Source organism: Pantherophis guttatus, chromosome 6 (genome assembly GCF_059756535.1).
Source record: "Pantherophis guttatus breed Tessera chromosome 6, ASM5975653v1, whole genome shotgun sequence".
In the NCBI taxonomy this organism is placed as follows: Eukaryota; Metazoa; Chordata; class Lepidosauria; order Squamata; family Colubridae; genus Pantherophis; species Pantherophis guttatus.
In genome coordinates, this window is record NC_142068.1 from 41,908,420 (window position 1) to 41,929,425 (window position 21,006).

At 34.0% G+C, this 21,006-nt stretch overlaps 1 protein-coding gene across 17 annotated transcripts in view; it reads right to left on the reverse strand.

Annotated features, from left to right (window-relative positions):
• STAG1 (STAG1 cohesin complex component) overlaps nucleotides 1-21,006 on the reverse strand; it is a 192,791-nt gene that overhangs the window by 19,896 nt on the left and 151,889 nt on the right. For all 17 annotated transcript variants that reach the window (XM_060682836.2, XM_087872159.1, XM_087872154.1 and 14 more), the window contains 10 exons: nucleotides 17,195-17,302; nucleotides 13,962-14,076; nucleotides 11,754-11,871; nucleotides 9,263-9,366; nucleotides 7,622-7,714; nucleotides 7,428-7,517; nucleotides 6,770-6,973; nucleotides 4,296-4,366; nucleotides 3,855-3,942; nucleotides 2,315-2,395 (listed from right to left, as the gene is read on the reverse strand). In XM_060682836.2, the coding sequence (XP_060538819.1) occupies nucleotides 2,315-2,395; nucleotides 3,855-3,942; nucleotides 4,296-4,366; nucleotides 6,770-6,973; nucleotides 7,428-7,517; nucleotides 7,622-7,714; nucleotides 9,263-9,366; nucleotides 11,754-11,871; nucleotides 13,962-14,076; nucleotides 17,195-17,302 (1,072 nt within the window). The remainder of the gene's footprint in view (nucleotides 1-2,314; nucleotides 2,396-3,854; nucleotides 3,943-4,295; nucleotides 4,367-6,769; nucleotides 6,974-7,427; nucleotides 7,518-7,621; nucleotides 7,715-9,262; nucleotides 9,367-11,753; nucleotides 11,872-13,961; nucleotides 14,077-17,194; nucleotides 17,303-21,006) is intronic.

Below are 21,006 nucleotides of genomic sequence, written 5' to 3' on the forward strand. Positions count from 1 at the left end.
ATTTAAATAATAAAATCCAAGAATAAAATAGACCCGCAGTAAGCATATTTGGAAAGTGATGGGACAGAGTTGCTGCAATACACAGTTTTAAAGTTGTGTTTCAGTGCCTAACAAGGGAATATTTAAGAGATTTTTTTTCCTATTATGAAATGATAATACCAAGCGAAAGAAAATACCAAGAAAAAATAAAATAAAATAGACACATAAACCTAAACAATATACTATTAATATAAATCACCCCAATAAATCACTTATTCATATAATCAATAACAATTTATCAAAATATACATTAAAATGTCTATTCTTATAGGACATAAAAGAGATACCATGCCCAAAAAGAAATATATTATGCCCATTTTTAATTAATAGAAAATAATTTCAAAACTAGAAACATTAAACATTTCTGAATCAAGACTATGATATCTGGTTAACAGTACTTTTCCAACCTCTCAATAAAACTCCCTTGTTGAATCTATATGCCCAATATAAACAACCTTCCTCAAAAAGAGTCATTAACAACTTGAAAAGTCTATCTATATATTTTTCAATATATCTTACAATATAATTCCAAAATGAAACCAAAACCAGACATGACCAAATCATATTATTCAATGAACAGGTAGTACTCAACTAATAGTAATTGTTCAAAGTTACGATGGTGCTGAAAAAAATCGACTTATGACTGATCCCCAAAGTTATGGCTACTGCAGTGCCCCCCATACTCATGTAATCAAAACTTGGGCACTTGGCAGCCTGCCTATACTATCTTCCCCCTTCTCTGCTCTTTCTGGTGCCCTACCAGAAAACATCAAAAGGGGAGGGGGGGGGAAGTAAACATACAGGTAGCCCTCAACTTACAGTCATTCATTTATTGACTGTTTAAAGTTGCAACAGCATTGAAAAAAATGACTTATAACCAGTGTTCACAACTACAGCCATTATAGTGATCCTCCAATCACATGATCTGGGTGGTTGGAAACTAGCTCTCATTTGCAATAGTAGCAGCGTCCTAGGGTCACATGACTGCCATTTTCAATCTTTTCAGCTGGCTTTTGACAAGCTACATCAATAGGGAAGTCAGCAGGGAAGGTCACAAGTCATGATCATGTGATGTTTCACTTAATGACAACTGTGGCTAAAAGGTCATAAAATCAGGTATGGTCAATGACTGCACCACTTAACAAATTTTCTGGTCCCAATTGTGATCACACATCAAGGACTACTTACTTTTCAACAATATCTAGGAAAGCAGTATTAGCATTTAAGAAAACAGAATGGATTTTGCGAGTATAAAATAATAAGGAAAAACAATGTATCTGGAAAAAAAGTTTTCCATAATTTGTGGGAGTCAAGCATTTTTCTACATATTTTTATTCACATAAAGATATAATTTCAAAATCCACACACTAAAAATGTGATTCTGCCATGGCAATTGTTTTTCATTTCCAGAGAGTTAGACCACGAGGAAACATGTGATATAAGAACTTCAGCTAATGAATCATCTACATACTATTAAAGTTTCACAATAAAATGTTTTTCAAATGATTATTCTTCTATTCTAGTTATGTTAATTATATATACAAATGTATATATGCAGGTTGGATGAAGAAAAATAAATAACTATTCCCACTGGATGTAAGTGGGAACCAAGATATTCAGATAAGAAGCTAGACATGAGGGATGCAATGTTACAGCAGACTTAAGTGGAAATACATTAATACCTATTAAAATGCAAGAAAAATCCCAGCTCAAATTATATAGAATAGTAATTCTCAACTGCAGCCATGCCCCTTGAAAGCTCTAATGAAAAACATGTAACATATGCTTAGGGGGATCATTGAAAAGCAAAATGTATTACAGGTAGTCCTTGACTTATGACCACATTTGAGACCAATGTTTCTATTGCTAAGCAACATGGTTCTTAAGTAAGTCACTGCAGTTATTAAGTGAATCATGCAGTCGTTAAGTGAATCCAACTTCCCTCATTCACTTTGCTTTTTGGAAGCTGGCTTGGAAGGTCGCAAATGGCCACGTGATCCCGGAATGCTGCAACTGTCGTAAAATACATGCTGGTTGCCAAATTTCATCATGTGACCATGGGAAAGCTGCGACAGTTCCAAGTGCAAGAATTGGTCTTAAGTCACTTTTTTCAGTGCTGTTGTAACTTTGAACAGTTGACTGCAAATTGGGCATTACCTGTATACAGTAAATATTCTCTTGTTGATGCCAGAAGTAGGGCATTTATGAAAGAATGTAGGACAATCAACTCAACTATCTCCCAGTGTTAGAAGTACTGTGATCCATAGTATCTTACTTTTGAAGGAGATCCTTCTGTAATTTTTACCAGCTGCCAGAGAATTGAATAATGGGAACACTGAAGAGCCTGAACCACTATCTGAAACAAAATTCACAGCAGAGAAATAAGTATGAAATTTGTACAGTTTGCAGCAATTATGTACTATTGTTTGCAAACAACGTATTTAGAGGATTTTAAGACTATGCAAAGGATCAGTTTATTAATTCTTGAGATGGAGGACAAATAATAGCTACAATCAATTGAAATTTTAATTGCATAGTTTAAAGCCAGGAAAGCTCAAATACAGTCTAAGCATCTCAAATTAAAAATGTATGGTATGGTTTAAAGTAGCTCGTTCCAAACTTCAAACTATTTATTTCGATAGCATGCATCTAATTTGTTACAGCACAATAAAATGAAACATATGAAAATTATGTTTTGCTTAACAGCATGACGATTTCTCTTTACTTTTATTTTTCTCCTTATTTTTTAAACTTAAAAAAAAATCTTTAAAAATAAAAGGAGACAAGAAATCTTATCAGGTGCCAAGGGAACTGTGTGTAAGCACCAAGTTGCTAATGAAAATTACACTGTTTTCCATGGATTAAAATAGCCACATTTCTATTTAGCAATAAAGCCAATATGAAGCACTATGGGCCACACCTTATCATTTAGCCTAACCAGTGGTGGGTTTCAAAATTTTTTACTACCGGTTCTGTGGGCATGGCTTGGTGGGCGTGGCATGACTTGGTAGGCAGGGGAAGGATACTGTAAAATCTCCATTCCCTCCCCAGTCCAGGGGGAGGTTACTGCAAAATCCCCATTTCTTCCTGATCAGCTGGGACTTGGGAGGCAAAGAATAGATGGGGGCGGGGCCAGTCAGAATTTTTACTACCGGTTCTCCGAACTACTCAAAATTTCCACTACTGGTTCTCCAGAACTGGTCAGAACCTGCTGAAACCCATCTCTGAGCCTAACCCACTCATAAAATCATTGTGAAGGTAAAATTATGGGAGAGATAAAGAACTTTATACTTTTGCAGTCCTCAAATGAAGATAGGATATGAATGTAAAGAACATTAATTAAAAACATCTCGCCTTTATTACTTTTATAAATAACTCAAAGCAGTGAACATACCTAAGACTCCTTCCTCCTCCTATTTTCCTCACAATAACCCTGTGAAGTGGTTTGGGCTGAGACAGAGAGAGAGAGAGAAAGTGGGTGGCTCAAAGTCACCCAGCTGGCTTTTATGCCTAATGTAGGACTAGAACGCACAGTCTCCTGGTTTCTAGCCTGGTGCCTTAATCGCTTAAGTCCAACTCAATTTAATGAACTTTTGGTAACCACGAAATTCATTCATTCATTCATTCATCTGCCCAGTCATCTCAATTGTCAAAGCAACTTTAATAGTATTGTAGTACTATTAAAATAAGATTAAAAAGAGGAAAAGCAGCAGTATATATTAAAAAAATCACATATACAGCTTTACTGGGGAACAGCCAAATCCATTTCATATTGTATTATATGAATACAGCAGTACACATTACTTATTATTTACCTGTTCTGGCATAGCTCCATGTTCAATTCCAGTCCTCAATAACCTGTAGCAGTTACTGAACAAATCCCATTTTGTAAGGTCATGAGCGCTTTGAGAGAAATTAAAAATGCATTAAACAAACAAACAAACAAACATATATAGTAAAGATTGAACAAATGCAATAATAAAATCACTGTTATAATTAGGAGTTTAAGTACAACATATAAACTATATGATTTCTTAAACTATGGAATTCCTTCCTACATCTTGCATAAAGTAGCTGTTTTTTATATAGATAGATAGAGATAGATATAGACACACACACATTCTAAGTTTATCTCTATCTTTCTATTCTAACAATAGAAACCTTCCAATCTTGCTTAATTTTTTGCTTATTTTTTCATGGCAGTATAAATGACTGACCATTTTAAAATAACTATAAAACTTCATAAAGCCACATACTTGTGAAATGATGTTAATCTCTTTAAAGTAGAAAGAACATTGTATACATCATCATCATCAGCTTCTTCTCCCTGGAAATAGAACAAACTGGATCATAGGCTGAGCAATTTATATATTACACTTATGTTTAAGAGTGTAGATTCCTACCTATGTATAGTAATGGCTGTTGAGAATTTGTATCAATTTGTATTTCAGAAACTAAACTCAAAAGAGTTTACAAAATCTCAAACTGATTCTCAAATCCAGGCCTTGCTGGAGAAGTGGCCTAGCATGACACCTTGCCGTTTTTAAAAATTTCGCCAAAGTTACCATTTCTAAATATTCCAATATCCTAATATTACACAGATCCTAATGATCAACAGGATTTTTGAACTACATGTCTCATATATACATACCTTCAGGATTCAGCACTGAACCCTAAGTAAAGTTCTCCTATGTATTGTTACATGACTGATCAATTTAAATATAGATTTGATCTGCCTAATACAAGTATGCATGAAAAAACTGTATGTGCTTGATAGGAATTAAGAAATCAGATCATATATGACAATACATATATGACTAGCTAATATTCCTAGAAAATAAATTCTCATTTCATTCTGAGGTGCACAAATTAACTCTTTCTGATTTTGAAAAAGAAAAGAAAAGAACGTAATTTGTATCGTGTGGAGTAGCCTCAGGAAATATTGAAATATTGAAGAAAATAATAAATTGAATATTAATATTAAAATAGAAGAGAACAGAATAACAAAGTTGGAAGGGATCTTGGAGGTTTTCTAGTCCAATCCCCTGCTTAGGCAGGAAACCCTACACCACTTGAGACAAATGGTTATCCAATCTCTTCTTAAAACTTCCAGTGTTGGAGCATTCACAACCTCTGGAGGCAAATTGTTCCACTGATTAATTGTTTTAAAATGGAGAATCACTGATTAAAATTGATTTAAAAAAAGAAATATGGGCTTGTTTGGAAGATTATGTATATTATTGGAGATAAATTGTAATTGTAACGTAATACTTTTACATTCTTTGTTCACTTATAAAATTGATATATAAAGGGCTAAATTATACAAACAATTTAGTATTGGTATTATTCCTATCTACTCAGGAGTAGATAATTACAAAAAGTTTGTGTTACATGAATCTTTTTCTCTCCAAATAAAGGGGTTCTATGTACAAGTAGCCTTCATTTAATGACCATTCATTTAGCAACTGTTCAAAGTTACAACGGTGCTGAAAAAAATGACTTATGACTGGACTTCACACTTAATGACTGTTGCACATCCCCAGTTACATGACCGTGATTTGGGCACTTGGCAACCATTATACATTTATGATAGTCACAGCATCCTACAGTCATGTGACTGCTATTTGCAACCTTCTCAGCTGGCTTCTGAGAAGTGAACTCAACAGGGAAGCCTAACAGTTGCAAGTAGTGGTCATATAATGTCTCTTATAACATGGGTGATTCGCTTAACGACTGCAGCAAAAAAAAGGTTTTAAAATCAGGTGCAGTCTGCGATACCACACTTAAAAATAGCAATAGCAATAGCACTTATATACCGCTTCAAAGTGCTTTACAGCCCTCTCTAAGCAGTTTATAGAGTCAGCATATTGCCCCCAACAATTTGGGTCCTCATTTTACCCACCTCGGAAGGATGGAAGGCTGAGTCAACCGTGAGCCTGGTGAGATCTGAACTGCCAAATTGCAGGCAGCTGGCAGTCAGCAGAAGTAGCTTGCAGTACTGCACTCTAATCACTGCGCCAACGTGGCTCATATCACTGCTTAACAACAATTTTTCCTGTCTGTCAAACTATCCAAATTTGAAACAATGCATCTATTAGAAGTATGGTCAGAGTTCTTGACTATACAGAAGACTTCTCTTCCACTTTCAAACTTAATGGAAGCAATAACTGTGTGAGGAACTAATTTTCTTATATCACCTCACTTTAGAATCACAATATCATTAATAGCAATAGCACTTAGACTTATATACCACTTCATAGTGCTTTACAACACTCTGAACAGTTTACAGTCAATATATTGCCTCCAACAATCTGGGTCCTCGTTTTACCAATATGGGTCCTCGTTTTGGAAGGATGGAAGGCTGAGTCAACCTTGAGCCGGTCAGGATCGAACTCCTGGCAATGGGCAGTGTTAGCCTGAAATACTGCTTTCTAATCACTGTGCCATCACGGCCAACTGTTAGGAACTAATTTCCTTGCATCACTTCACTTTATAATCACAATATCTTTAAACAGAAAAAGATCTTTCTATTGTTCTCTGGTAAACATATTCATGTGGTTTTCCACCCACCTCTGTCTAGGCCTCTTATATACCACCAATACAATAGAAATTTAGTTCTCATTTGATGTTCTGGGATGCAAACAAAAAAAAATTAAATAATTAAAATAATGTTCTGGTACTAACGTGTAGGCAGATATTTTATTCTAGGGAAAACAGGATACAAGCAAACCTCATTTAATAGATCCTCCACAGAATGGTTGAACCGATCTACAAATTCATCAATGAGCTGGCTGTGAGCTATGTCAACCCTGTTCTGAATGGTATATTCTTCACTGCAGAGAATGCTGTATGTTTTACTGCAGGCTTCAAGAACATCTGATTCCACATGCTTCTCTACAACAAATTTAATCTGTTTCAACAAAGCATCCAAATGCTGTGGAACAAAGAGAAATTTTGGTCATTTCTTGAATTACTCTAACTTAAACACGACAACAGAGCACAGAAATATAAAATTCAAAATAATTACGAAACCTTCAACATATATTGATGCCAGGAAACACACACACACACACACACACACACACACACACACACTGCGATGACAGGAAACATAACAATTGTGCTTTTAGTTCAGATTCTTCATATTGCCATGTAATTTATATTCACAATAAAACTCGAACTCCTTTATATATTTGTAAAATTGAATCTATTTAAATAAATACTGTATTAAATTATTCCAAGGAGTCAGAAGACTGGAAGAATAATGACATAGCACATAGCACCGTGTGTATGGTACATGTGTCTCTGTGTGTCCGTCTGATTCTTTGTGACTGCCTGGACAAATCCCTTCAATTGTCAGATTACTTTTCCATTTTGGTGTACTATACCTTCTCCATTCTTCCTGTACTGTAAATTTCTAAGTCAAAATATTGAGGAATTTGAAGAAGATTTGCCACCTTCTCTGCATCAGCAGAATACTAGCAAGAGAAAAAAAATGAAAAAGTTAAAATTATTATTCTAATAAAAAATTAGAAAAAGAATCATACAACTATTATTACTGAATCACATTCTATTGACATACCTTTGATAGGAGCATCGGAAGTGCAATAATAAAGTGTTCTGTTAGCTTGTTCCGGTCATCTATCTGAGTTTTTCTTTCTTTTGCTGTTAAAACCTGAAAAATAGGGGGACTATCACATCATAAACAACTGTAATATAAATATTGCCAATCAAGATATAAATTGTGGCTTTTTTATACAGCAGCCTAATTAATCTGCAAATTAATATGCTGGTTTTTAATAGGGCACTACTATTATAACCCAAATTGAAAGAAAAATTTTCTCACTGAGGATGCTGCAATAAGAAAGAATATAAGTAGTCCTCAGTTAATGACAATAATTGGACTGGCAACTCCATCACTAAATGACATCATAAAATGTGACATCACGTGACCACACTATGTTATGATGGCAGTTCTGGTGGCAGTTATTGAGCAAATCCTATGCAGCTGTTAAGTGTGATGTCAGGTTATCGCCATTTGTGACCTTCTGCCAGTTTCGCCATTGAATTTACTTGATGGAATCCAGCAGTGAAGTTTACAAATGGCAATCACATGACCATGGGACACTACATCTATCATAATTGTGAGCCAATTGCCAAGCTCCCAAATTATGATAGCATGACTTGGGATTCTGCTATAGATGCAACTTTGAGAACTAGTCATAAACCTCCTTCTTAACATTGTTGTTACTTTGAACAGTCATTGAATGAATGGTTATTAGCCAAGGACTACCTGTACAGTTATTTAAGTACAAAGCAGTGGTGGGTTGCTCCCGGTTTGCACCGGTTCGCAAGAACTGGTAGTAAAAATTTGTAGTAGTTCAGAGAACTGGTAATAACATTGGCTGGCCACACCCCCAAACCAGTCCATGGCCTGGTCGCCGCTCGCTTACCCCGCCCACCTCATCAGAGGCTTTTTTTTTTTTTTTTACTTTTAAAAGCATTTTTTCTACAACCTCTTCGGCCGAAAAAATGCTTTTAAAAGTAAAAAAAAAAAAAGCCTCTGATGATCGCGCGGCTCAGCTGGGATCGTCAGAGGCTTTTAAAAGCATTTTTTTCTGCAACCTCTTCAGCCGAAGAGGTTGTAGGAAAAAAATGCTTTTAAAAGCCTCTGGCAATACCAGCTGAGTTGCCTGATCATCAGACGCTTCTAAAAGCATTTTTTTCTGCAACCTCTTAAAAAAAAAAAAAGTTGGCCACGCCCACTCAGTCACATTACCCCCCAACTAGCTACGCTCACAGAACCAGTAGTAAAAAATTTTTAGAACCCACCCCTGGTACAAAGTATTTAACATATTTGACAGATTTTCTAGCATCTTAAGCCATTTTGTTATAAAAATGTGTGCCTCTCAAAAGTCCTTTGAGTATATCTCCAAATGTTTGAGATGTGCACCTCCACATCCTCATTATGAGTGCTCATCAAGGCAAACATTTTATGTTCTGAACATGATTACAAAAATATCTGAATTGTCACTGTTCTAGAAAACAATCCCAATAATTTGCATTTTATAAAAAAGTCCTTACAAAATAGAATATTGAACTCAAATATCATTTGTGATAAAGGTTTTCCAATCACTTTTTCCCTATTGAGGTATTATTAAAAATCACTGAAAAAACATGCATACAAAAAGTCCAAGAGAAAAGTAACAAAAAAAAAACTTACTCTCTTGCCAGTTCCTCTGCCCACTGGAGGGTGTGCTTCTGCAGCTTGTCGAATTGTACATACCATTAACTCTATAAGTGCACTTTCCTGACGATCAGACATCGCTACAGAGATAAAGAATATAGATGGACTAATGAAATGTGGCAACTAATCTATGCAAATAATACTACAATTTTTGGCTCAATATTTTAAACAACAAATCACTTTATCTTCTAAAACCTGTAGCAGTAATAGTAGTAGCCATATCACTGAAAATAAGAAAACCACATTTTTTTAAAGTGTTCGTTCCAAGTCACTAAAGCACTGAATACATTGACTTCACATTTATGACTGTCATGATTTCATCATGATTTGGGTGCTTGGCAACTGGATGTATTTACAATAGTTGCATTATCCCTGGGACAATGATCATCACTTGCAACCTTCTCAGCCAGCTTCCGACAAGGAAACTCAATAGAGAAAGCCAGATTTCACTTAACAACCCTGTGATTCGCTTATCCATGACGAAAGGTTTAAGACTTGCACACAGTCATGTGATGACTTTACAGGGTAAAATGCTATCTATGAATTGTTTTATTAATTAATTAATTTTATCTGAGTTACACAAAACGTAAATATTGCTGATATATTTTTTCACATGCCCATAATGTTTGACAGAAGTTTTTTCCAAAATGCTTATCTCTTATGTAAATATTAAAATTCTTTGTAAAACAATGATTATTTCTTTTAACTTTAACTTATCATTCAATGGAATTTATCAAAGACTTTTCAATAAAGCTGCAGACCAGATCTTAACATGCCATCTAGCCACTGAAATGTTATCCATTTATTTCCACTGCTTAGCAATGACTAATTGGGCTAAGTAAACTGAATACATTTTGTAGTTAATTTATCAATGGCTTACCACTATAGTTTTTTAAAAATACTTTAAGTCAATTCCAAGCTGACTAAATTAAATTGAAATCTCAAGTGCTCTTCCAATATTTTAAAGATTTTTAAGAGTCTATTTTATTTGGCTTTATTTAAGTTTCTATGTAATATGTACAAATTTTTTATGAGTCTTATATTTATTTTATTTATAATTAAATTTGTTTGCTGCCCATCTCACTTTGAAGTGACTCTGAAAGGCTTACAACATTAAAAGTAATAAAACCTTAAAAGATAAATATTTCTAAATACAATAAAAATAGCATTACCAATCAAAGTACAAGGGATCATATCTATTGCAAGATAACTCTACTTGTATATATAATATTGAAGTGGTTACTTTGATTTTAAATAATATGAACTTACATCATTCTTCAACTTCTGATAAGATGACAATGTACTAAAATGTCATGCAATCCTACAAAGAAGTATCTCCCTTTTTCCTTTTCTCCTTCAATCGATCGCACTCCGCTCAGAGATCAAACTCTCATTCTTGGCTCAGCTTTTGGTAGAGCTATTCTAGGGGGTCTACCTGAGGTGTAGAGTGAGAAATTATCCACCTTCCCTTTTCAGATATAGATTTTATTGACTGAAACTCCAATTTAAATATGAAATACACAACAAGGGCTTTCATATTCTGAAATTCCATATGCCGTGTGAGATATGACAGTTTAGAGATTCTGGTGACATTATAAGTAATAAACTGCCATATTTCAGAATATGCTGATAAAAAGTTTGTAAGTTAAAAGGCTGCAGTTTTAGTTGCCCAAGATATAACAAAAATTCCCTTTTCTATAATAATAATCATAAACAATGGCAAAATGCTTTAAGGACCTGTTTAAGTTAAATGCTAAATTAAATGCTAAAACAGCTTAGTGTAAACTTTTAAGATATAAATATTTACAATATTTGAAACCTGATGTAACTGGATTTCTGTTAAAGTTTTATACTGATAAAATACAAAATATAAGCAGCCAGGAATGTAAAAGCTTTGCAATGTGAGGGAAAGAATCTTATACTACCCACTTTCAAAGTGTTTCTTTTTGATATTCTCGGTCCCCCTCATCCCAATTATATGATAGCCTCAATGCTGCTTGCCTTTAGAAAACCCATTAAGATTTGGCTTTTTCTTCTGGCATTTGGGTTTAGTTGAGTAGAATTTGTTTCTGGTTGTTTTAATTAATTTTATAATTAATTAAATTTTGGTTTACCCTTTTATATATTAGAAGAGGTTTTTTTTAAAAAAGATAATGTATGGTTATTTTTTGCTAATGTTTATTTTTGTTGTTGTACGCTGTCCAGAGTCACATTGATTGATTTGGATGGATGCCGGTAAATGCAATAAATACATGAATGTGGATTTGAATATTAGTAAAAAGCTAAATTCTGATTAAGACTCTTAAGTTAATTACAATTACTTTCCATCGTTGATTTTAATGGGACCAAAACATTATAAACTGAAAGCAGAGATTAAATAAGCAGCCCACTACATTTCACTGCCTTAAATGGAAGAGACTAGACAGTGCTATGTTGTTTTAATCAAATAAGTAAATCTGATGAGTACCTTCTTCCCCTTGGACAGGTTCTTCTAGTAACAATTCTGTCATGCATTCCCAGTCTTTTAACAATTCTTGAGAGCTTTCCCATAAACTGTCCACCAAATAAGCAGCATGTTCATGTAACTAAAAATTAAAAGCAAGCAAAACTCTTTATAGACATTTTCACAGACCTACTTGTAGTATTATTTGCAACATTATGTAAGAATATGTAAAAAAAAATGGGAAGGAATTTGAGTCTTATTCAGAGAGGGTAAAATGTTGAGCTGTTACAGAAAAGATATTTGAGTCTTGGGAAGGTACAAAACATTAAAAACGAAGTCAAAGCGACTCTGCCTTGGTTGGATTAGTTGTAAGTTAAAATGGAGAGAGGCTCTGACCCAGTGGTGAAATCTAAAATTTGTTACTACCGGTTCTGTGGGTGTGGCTTGGTGGTAGGGGGTAATGTGACTGGGTGGGCATGGCCAATTTTTTTTTTTTTACTTTTAAAACCATTTTTTCTACAACCTCTTCAGCGAAGAGATTGTAAAAAAATGCTTTCAAAAGGCTCTGACGATCCCAGCAGAGACTTTTTTTCTTTTAAATGCCTCTGACGATCAGGCAACTCAGCTTGGATCGTCAGAGGCATTTAAAAGAAAAAAAGGGATTTTTTCTTTTAAATGTCTCTGACGATCCAAGCTGAGCCACGCGATCATCAGAGGCTTTTTTAAAAAACTTTTCAGCCAAAGAGGTTGTAGAAAAAATGCTTTTAAAAGTAAAAAAAAAAAAAAAGCCTCTGATGATTGTGCGGCTCAGTTGGGCATGGGGGTGGGGGCAGGGATTTTTGCTACTGGTTCTCCAAACCACCCGCCTCCATTGCTACCGGATCGGGCGATCTGGTCCTAACTGGGAGCATTTCACCCCTACTCTGACATCTTTTCAAGATTCTATTATTGTTCCGTAACCACATTAAAATACATTTCAAGTATCATTCTCATGCTTACTAACAAGTTCAGTTTGATCTTCATCTCTTTGTAGACTAATAGTACAATTTTAATTTCAGATTGTCTCAGTTTTGCAAAATATACAATACTCCACTTTCAGATGAAATGCAAGTCTACTTAGTTTTCAATCCACGAAGAGATTTCTTTTCTTTAAAAAATGTGGTAATTAATTTAAATGGTCATTACAATACAAATTAAAGATTATATTTTTGAATAGTTTAGCAGTTGCAATATAGTACTGAAATCCTATCCTAAGATAATTTTAAAAAATATTCATATCTGCTACCTTTGTGATCTAGCACCTTATCATATTTTGTAACCGCATAAATTTAAGTCAGATATCTGAAAATGCATTTGATGCTGCACTAAAGAATTGTGGGTAATGTAATACCAGAAAGTGAATTCAACTTATTGGCATATAATAAAAGGCTGTAAAAAGTAACAGAAAAACATATTCAGTTTTAAAGTCGCTTTTTAATTAGTAGGACATGCATTATATCAGAAAAAAATACAGATTTAATTGTAAAAATCTAAAGCAAGATCATTTCCTCTCTTGCTTTCTATACAGTATTTAATATGATCTTGCATAACCCTGTTAACACACATGCATAGTTCTAATTTATAATTTTTTCCCAATAGCATTATAATTAATAAGGTGACTTACTATATTTCAGTGGTCTGTTCAAGTTTGTAATATGTTCATTATAAAAAACTTGTTTATTTCAAGTTACAAAGTATGAAAAGTCTTAAGATTATTTAAGATTTAGAACCAAGTTGCAAACAAAAGGCTTTATTTAAACATTTTCACTTGTAGTTTAAACTTATAGTTTAAAATGATGTTATTTTATAATAATGAAATTAAACTGGTGACTTCCAATATTTGTAGTAATTCTGGAGATCAAAATATACTCAGATTTTACCATAAGGCTTAGTCCCTGGTAACAGATTTTTAGCCACAATAAATAGATTTAAATAGAACTAGAAATAGATGGGAATAGGAATAGGAATAGGAATAGGAATAGGGATGGGGATGGGGATGGGGATGGGGATGGGGATGGGGATGGGGATGAAGAGAAGAGAAGAGAAGAGAAGAGAAGAGAAGAGAAGAGAAGAGAAGAGAAGATACTGGCCAATGTGATGGGACACACAAGGAATTTGTCTAAAATAATGCTAATTGAAAAAAGTTGTTAAAACTGATCAGTTTAAATAAAATTGAACATAAATTAATTTTACCTCACTTTCAAGAAAGAAAAGAACCAGCATCCTAATAAGATTTCCATTTGGACTATTCCGTCCTCTCCTCTTGGCTAGTGCTTCCTCTGCTTGAGGATCATGCCGACTAAATAGTCTATAAAAAGAGAACACCTTTTATTTTAATATTTTTTGTCCATTTTTAATGCAATGCTCTAGCAACAAATGTATTTCTTCATTTGAGTCAACAAAGGGAAGTATTTACTAGCACATAAAGATTTTTCTCCAGTCAAATAAAGATAATATGCAAATATCACCCAAACCACACTTTTTTTTTTTGCTTATGGAACTTAAACTGTGGAACACTACTCATGGTTAAAATTACAAATGATAAGAATCTTAATACTGCTCTGCTAATTCCCCATAAAAGACACTTTATAAAAGTAATATAAAAAAGATGTGCAAAGAAGAGAAAGAAAGACTTGGTGAAAAATTGAAAAATAATTTATAAATACTCCATCTGGAATATTAAAATGGTGGTCCAGTTTGAAATTGTAAATATTTTAATTATATTTTACAGACGGAAATATAAAACAAAATGTGAAGATCAAGATGAAGATAGACGTAATACTTCTTGGTCTATCAGAATGTTAAGTTTACAGAATATAAAATGTGACTTATATCACTTATTGGTTATAAGCAATATCACAGCCTTCCTTTGGGAGAAAATTCAAAGTAAAACACAAGGGAAATTAACAAACTCTTTGGGTTTAGTTGGGGTGTTTGTTTTTTTGGCTTTCAACAGCCTTTTGAAAAGTGTTCTAATACATCCTGTCTAACATTAATGGGTATTCTTGGGTTCATCCTATGGCAAACAGATTAGATGTATGTTTATCTTATCAAATGTGGGATTGTAATAATACAAATGTGACAGGGTAAAAACTAAAATACTAAAACTGTTTTGGTTCTTCCCAGGACTATGCCTCATTATTCTTTATCTCATTATCTCATTATTCTTGGGTCGTTGAGGTATTTTCTGAACTTAATCCTCTGAACTATATATAAAATAAAGAGTCCCTTGGGAGTTGGGTGGCATAGAAATGCGACAAAATAAATAAATAAGTAATTAAACTGGAAGTGGTTTCTAGTGGTCTAGACATTCTTTTCTGAACCACCACCACATCTGAAACCATATTATACCATATTCCCACTCAGAAACCCTGAATAATGAAATAATTCACAATAGTAAAGAGTAATTTATAAAATAAAGATCACATTCCAAACTTTTAGAGTCCTTTATTTAGAATGTTGTTCCTATAGATTAAAACAAGGTAAATCAGTGAATAAAATATGACAAATTTGCAGACATATTATATGTGCAAACACAAATCAGCCATCAAAAGGCAGAATGCAAGGAGATCTTTAGTCATTCATTGTTGGTTTAATTGACGGGTCCTTATTCTATAAACTAACAAAGATGAACAATTTGTAAATCCATAAAAGGTTGCTGAAGAGTACAGAAAATCAGCATTCAATGACTCAAATCTGCCAGTAAAAAGTATATGATCATGATAATCACCATCACCCACATCACTACGACATTATCATCAGTTAACAGATACGATTAATGAGGATTATAAATAATCCTGGTTTGGTGATCACAATTGGGACAGGCAACTTGGTTGTTCAACAAATGGGCACTAATTGAACTGACTCTGCTTATGATCTTACTTTATCTTTTTGGTTTTATAAACTTTCCAGGATTGTAGATGCTAAGGATTAGTTACAAAGTTACTTTTTAAATCACATAACTGTGAATAGTTGTTAAAGGAGGATTAACTGTAATGTTTTTTATTCTGGGATTCATAACTAGCATTTCAAATAGCAAGCATTTCAAATAGCAAGCATTTCAAATAGCAAGCATTCCACTTGTCATAATCTGTAGTATAAAGGTACATTAAAAATGCTGTGGAACTGTTAGTAGTTAATAATGATTTTTTTAACCAATAATAAATAAGTAACAAAATGATATCTTTTATATCTTTGCTTTCTTATATTTTGTTCATATGGGGAAAGTGTTGCAAATTGTGACTCTAATTTCCCAATTTATAAATGATAAATACAAACAAATGTTTTGTTGAATGGATATGTTGTCCCAGATCAGAGACTTTAAAAAAAGCCCTCTGAATTCACCATACTAAAAAAAGATGTTGGAAAAAGTTCAGAGAAGAGCAACTAAGATGATCAAAGGCCTGGAGACTATAACATATGAACGACTGCAGGATTTGGATTTGGCTAGTCTAAAGAAAAGAAAAATTAGGGGCAACATGATAGTAGTATTCCAGTATTTGAGAGGCTGCCACAAAGAAGAGGGGGTCAAATTATTTTACAAAGCACCAGAGGGCAGGCAAGAAACAATGGTTGGAAACTAACCAAAGAGAGAAGCAACCTGGACTTAAGGAGAAACTTCCTAACAGTGAGGACAATTAACCAGTGGAATAGCTTGCCTTCAGAAATCGTGGGCACTCCATCACTGGAGGTTTTTAAGAAGAAACTAGACAGTCACTTATCTGAAATAGTATAGGTTCTCCTGGTTAAGCAGGGGGCTGGACTAGAAGACCTCCAAAGTCCCTTCCAGCTCTATTCTATTCTATTCTATTCTATTCTATTCTATTCTATTCTATTCTATTCTATTCTATTCTATTCTATTCTATTCTATTCTATTCTATTCTATTCTATTCTATTCTATTCCACTCTACTCTACTCACTGCTCTTGGAAATCTGTAACCAATTCAGAGACTGGAATATCTTTATTATTACAGTAGTGGAAACCATATTGTATATCAATTGCAATTTCCAGCCAGCCATTTGTGAAGCAAGTTACTATCATCTCAGCATTTATTGATATGACATAGTTGGTCTTAACAGTCTCATAGTCTGGATATCACCACAACTGGTGCTGCATCCTAGTTAGGGTAAATAACCTGAATTAATCCATTTTGGGCTGAGTCCAGGACAACTCTCAAGTTCTAGATCTGCTTTTCAGAAAGAGGGCAATTCTATCCAGGGCTATCACTGGGACTGTTAATGAGTCAAGGGAGTTCAACTGTGCATATAAAGGGTCTCACTCAAAACTAACTATTTAATACGAAGCAACATCTATATATTGCATCTCTAAGGTGATATGTCAAACAAAAACTAACCTGAAAACAAACAGCTTTAAACAATGGTTAGCCATTGAAACATTAATATTCAGACAGTGAATACAGGCTTACTTTTTGTGAAGGAATTCCCCTGCTGCTACAGCAACAGGCCGATGTGCCGAATATACCAAATGATAAACATTCTCACAGTCTTCATTGGACAAAGCTTCTTCACTTCCACTGAATGAAGAAATAACACATTAAGTTCAAGAAAACTACTCAATGTTACCATCCTTGTTAAGTTACCCTGAGAATAAATAGTATCTTCAAAATTAAAGTAGGCCTCATGAAAAATTGACAGGCTTTAGTCCAGGTTTTTATATGGACAGCAGGCATTGAAATATGCCATACATATTACACTAAAAGTATATTCCAAGCAAAAATTATTATGAGACCATAATACTTTATTTATCCATATGTAAATCCAAGTATACAATCAAAGATACTCATTAATCCAAAATGATCATGAAAGATGCTCTTCTATTAATGAAAGAGCATTGAAGCCTGTGCAGGTTCATTACTAGAAAGAAAAGAACGGATTTTCATCAATTTTCTATTACTTCCAGAGTCCTTCAAACTATTTCCCATATTACTTAGTTTGCGAGAGATTTTTAGGGCTGTTATAGGATGCATGTCCATCTAAAATTGTTCTTCCCTGAAGCAGGAATTAGGCACATCATTTCCATGAACTGAGCTCTGTTCAAGCATTGTCTGGATCCAGAGTACTTCAGAGTATATTTTTACAAAATGAACCCGAGTTTGCTTTCCTAAATAAATATTGTTCTATGAAGAGAACATTCTGTATGCCATTTATATGCAAGCTAACCGGAAGTATCCAATGAATTCAGAAAATAAATCTGTCTGACCTGAGACTAAAATTTTAAACTACATCAAAATATATGCTGTAACTAACAACTCATTTTAGTTTTAAATTAAGATCATGTAAAATATATATCTGTGATGTGTGTTACCAATATAAAACACTCCTTAAACTTGTCTAGTGATGAACATCCATGAATGAACAAAGCTCATATAGAACCTGGGGTTATTATTCCAATATCAAGCCTCAACAAGGGAAAAATTGTTATGAATTGCAGATATCATAGCAAATAATTTTGAAAACTAATGAAAAACTAATTTTATCTTAACACCTTTCTCTAAAGTATGAAGTTTTAAAAAGCTGATGGGAGTAAAGTACAGCAGAGGTACAAAAACCTCTGGGGAAGTCTCCCAAATTTGATTTACCATAATTGAAGGGTGGCCTGTAGACACAATTATGTCGAGTACCATAAATTGAATTAACTTTTCCAGTCAGTACTACTCAACTAAATGAGTGTAAAAAAAACTAAATACTAGAGGCTTTGCCCAACTTTGGTTTGATTATGAACGATGAGACTAGGAAGGAATTAATCACTGCTTTAAAAAATACAAAGTCAGTATCACGTAATTTTGCCTTCTTGGTGTAAGAATACAGGTTTGTTTTCACATCTGAACATACAACTCCTCCATCCCCTCTCCCCCACCAGCCTTTCTTTCTCTTCTTTTTTTACAACAGCAACCGACTTAAAAATATGTTGTTAAACAACTTAGGCATGGCAAAGCTCAAGGCAATTACTTTATCAATATTGAAATTATTTGGGGTAACCTAGATTGGTGGACTTTTGTCCTATCTCCTTACTTATATTTACAGACAATAAGGCACTGATTGCAAAGGAGAGTTCCAATGTTTAAAAAAGGTAACTAAATAGCTTCCTTAGCAAATTGCATGCTAAACATTTTCATAATAAACTGTCCAATTGGGTTGAACCAGAAAACAGGCAAGCAGGTTCTAGTGCCCAGTCTTAGATCACTTTTATTTTTTTAGTATCTGACAAAAAATATACTTTTAGGCCAGGATCTGTACTACCAGCAGCTTTTATTGATTTCAGATTTGCTTTTGACTTTATCTTTTAGATAAAAATTACAGCAGATATGTCAGGCAAGGATGCATCTTGGTGGCAATACGGTTCTATCTATATTATGATCAAGATTGAATAATCAAGCTCTGATCTTTCAAAATTGAAGGACAGACCAGGCCTTTGGTGAAAAAGTGAGAGCCTTCCCTCAATTCCATCTGTATATCATACTTGGCCATATTTTTTCTTTTTTCTTTTCTTTTCCTTTCATTTTATTCTTAATGGAACTATAATTTGATTGTTGTGAATCAATGAGAGTTGGTTAGAGTACAAGTTTTATTATGATGGTTGGATGCATACTCAGCCAGATGTTTATAGACTGGATTTGGCATTTTTATCCACCTATTGAGTCCTCCCCAAAGAACTGGGTAAGCAGATCTTGTTGTTTAACAATAAAGGTATTGTTTCAGGATATAAGATGTACCAAGTAAAACTGCCTTTTACAATTGATTTACACTAGTGGCCAAAATTGTGGAAAACTTTTGGGAAAAAATGTATTTTTGAGGTTTGATGACTAATAATATCACTTTTTTTGGGAGTAGTACCATAAAATTATATATCTATGGAAAGATAATTTAATCAAGAATGTAATACTTTTCAACCTTTGTTTGAGAGATAAAAGTGGCCTTTAATGGAATTCTAGATTTTAGGCCAAATTCCTGCAGTCTGCGTCGAACAGTCCTCGCACTCAACTTCACATTGCATTGCACCATTTCATCTTGTATACACTCAGATGATTTTCTTCTGTCACATAGGCACAGTCTCTTAATTCTTCTATCATCACTTGCTGTTGTGCACCTTTTCCTGCCTTTGCCAGTGTGGTTTTGTAGTGACTGAGTCTCCTTATACCTCTTCAAAAACTTAGAAATGCCACCTTTGGTTAAGTTTCCACCAATTTTTCTTCTAATTTCTTTATAACTGTAGCTTGCTCACTTAATAATACTATTTTACATCGCTTTCTGGGCGATCAGTCAACTCTTTGCACCATTACTTTAATTTTATTACGTTTTACAAGTTCACTATATGAAAGAACACAAAAAAACGCAACCAACTTGATAGTGATCACATAACATACTGACAAATGCCCTCTCAGCTTCAATATATGACATCAATAAATCCTATGTGATCTGATTGGCTCATTGCCAAAACAAGATGACACCTGATTGGCTCTCTAAACACTCATGCTCATTGGCTACAATCAGATGAAGGAAAGCTGCCTGATATCAACCTAAGCAAGTTGTGCTTCCTTTTTTCTGGTTATTTGGCTATAGCTTTTCATAGAATACAGATAATTGAACAAACTTTGTTGAATTACATTCTTGATTAAATTATCTTTCCATTGATATATAATTTTATGATACTACTAAAAGAAAATGGTTATTAAACCTCAAAAATACACTTTTCCCAAAAGGTTTCCACAATTTTGACCACTACTGTATAGTGATTTTGTCAGTGTCAATGGTGTTCAAGTGGTGCTCCAGTTGTTTTGGGATTGCACTCAAGGTGTCTATTCTTATTGGTACTACCTTTGCTTTCTTTTGCTATAGTCATTCTATTTCTATTTGAAGGTCTTTACATTCTATTGTCTTCTCCAGTTCTTTCTCCTACTCTGGAGTCACCAGATACTGCCATGTCTACTATAGATTTTTTGTCTTTCTTATCAATAATTGTTAAGTCTAGGGAGTTAAGTGTCAGGTGCCTGTCTATTCTGTTCTGTTCTATTCAAAAATCCCAGAGCGCTTTACTGTCTTCATTTTCTATTGCTCTATTTTGTGGTCCCAGAGTTCTTGCTTGAAGGCAAGTGGCATTTCTTGCAGATACCCAATGCACCACTGTTGCTACTTTGTTATACTGTTGTTTATATTCAGTCTGTGCTTGCAGCAGATATGTAGGTGGTCCACTGTTTATTTAGCTTCTGTTGCAGAGGAG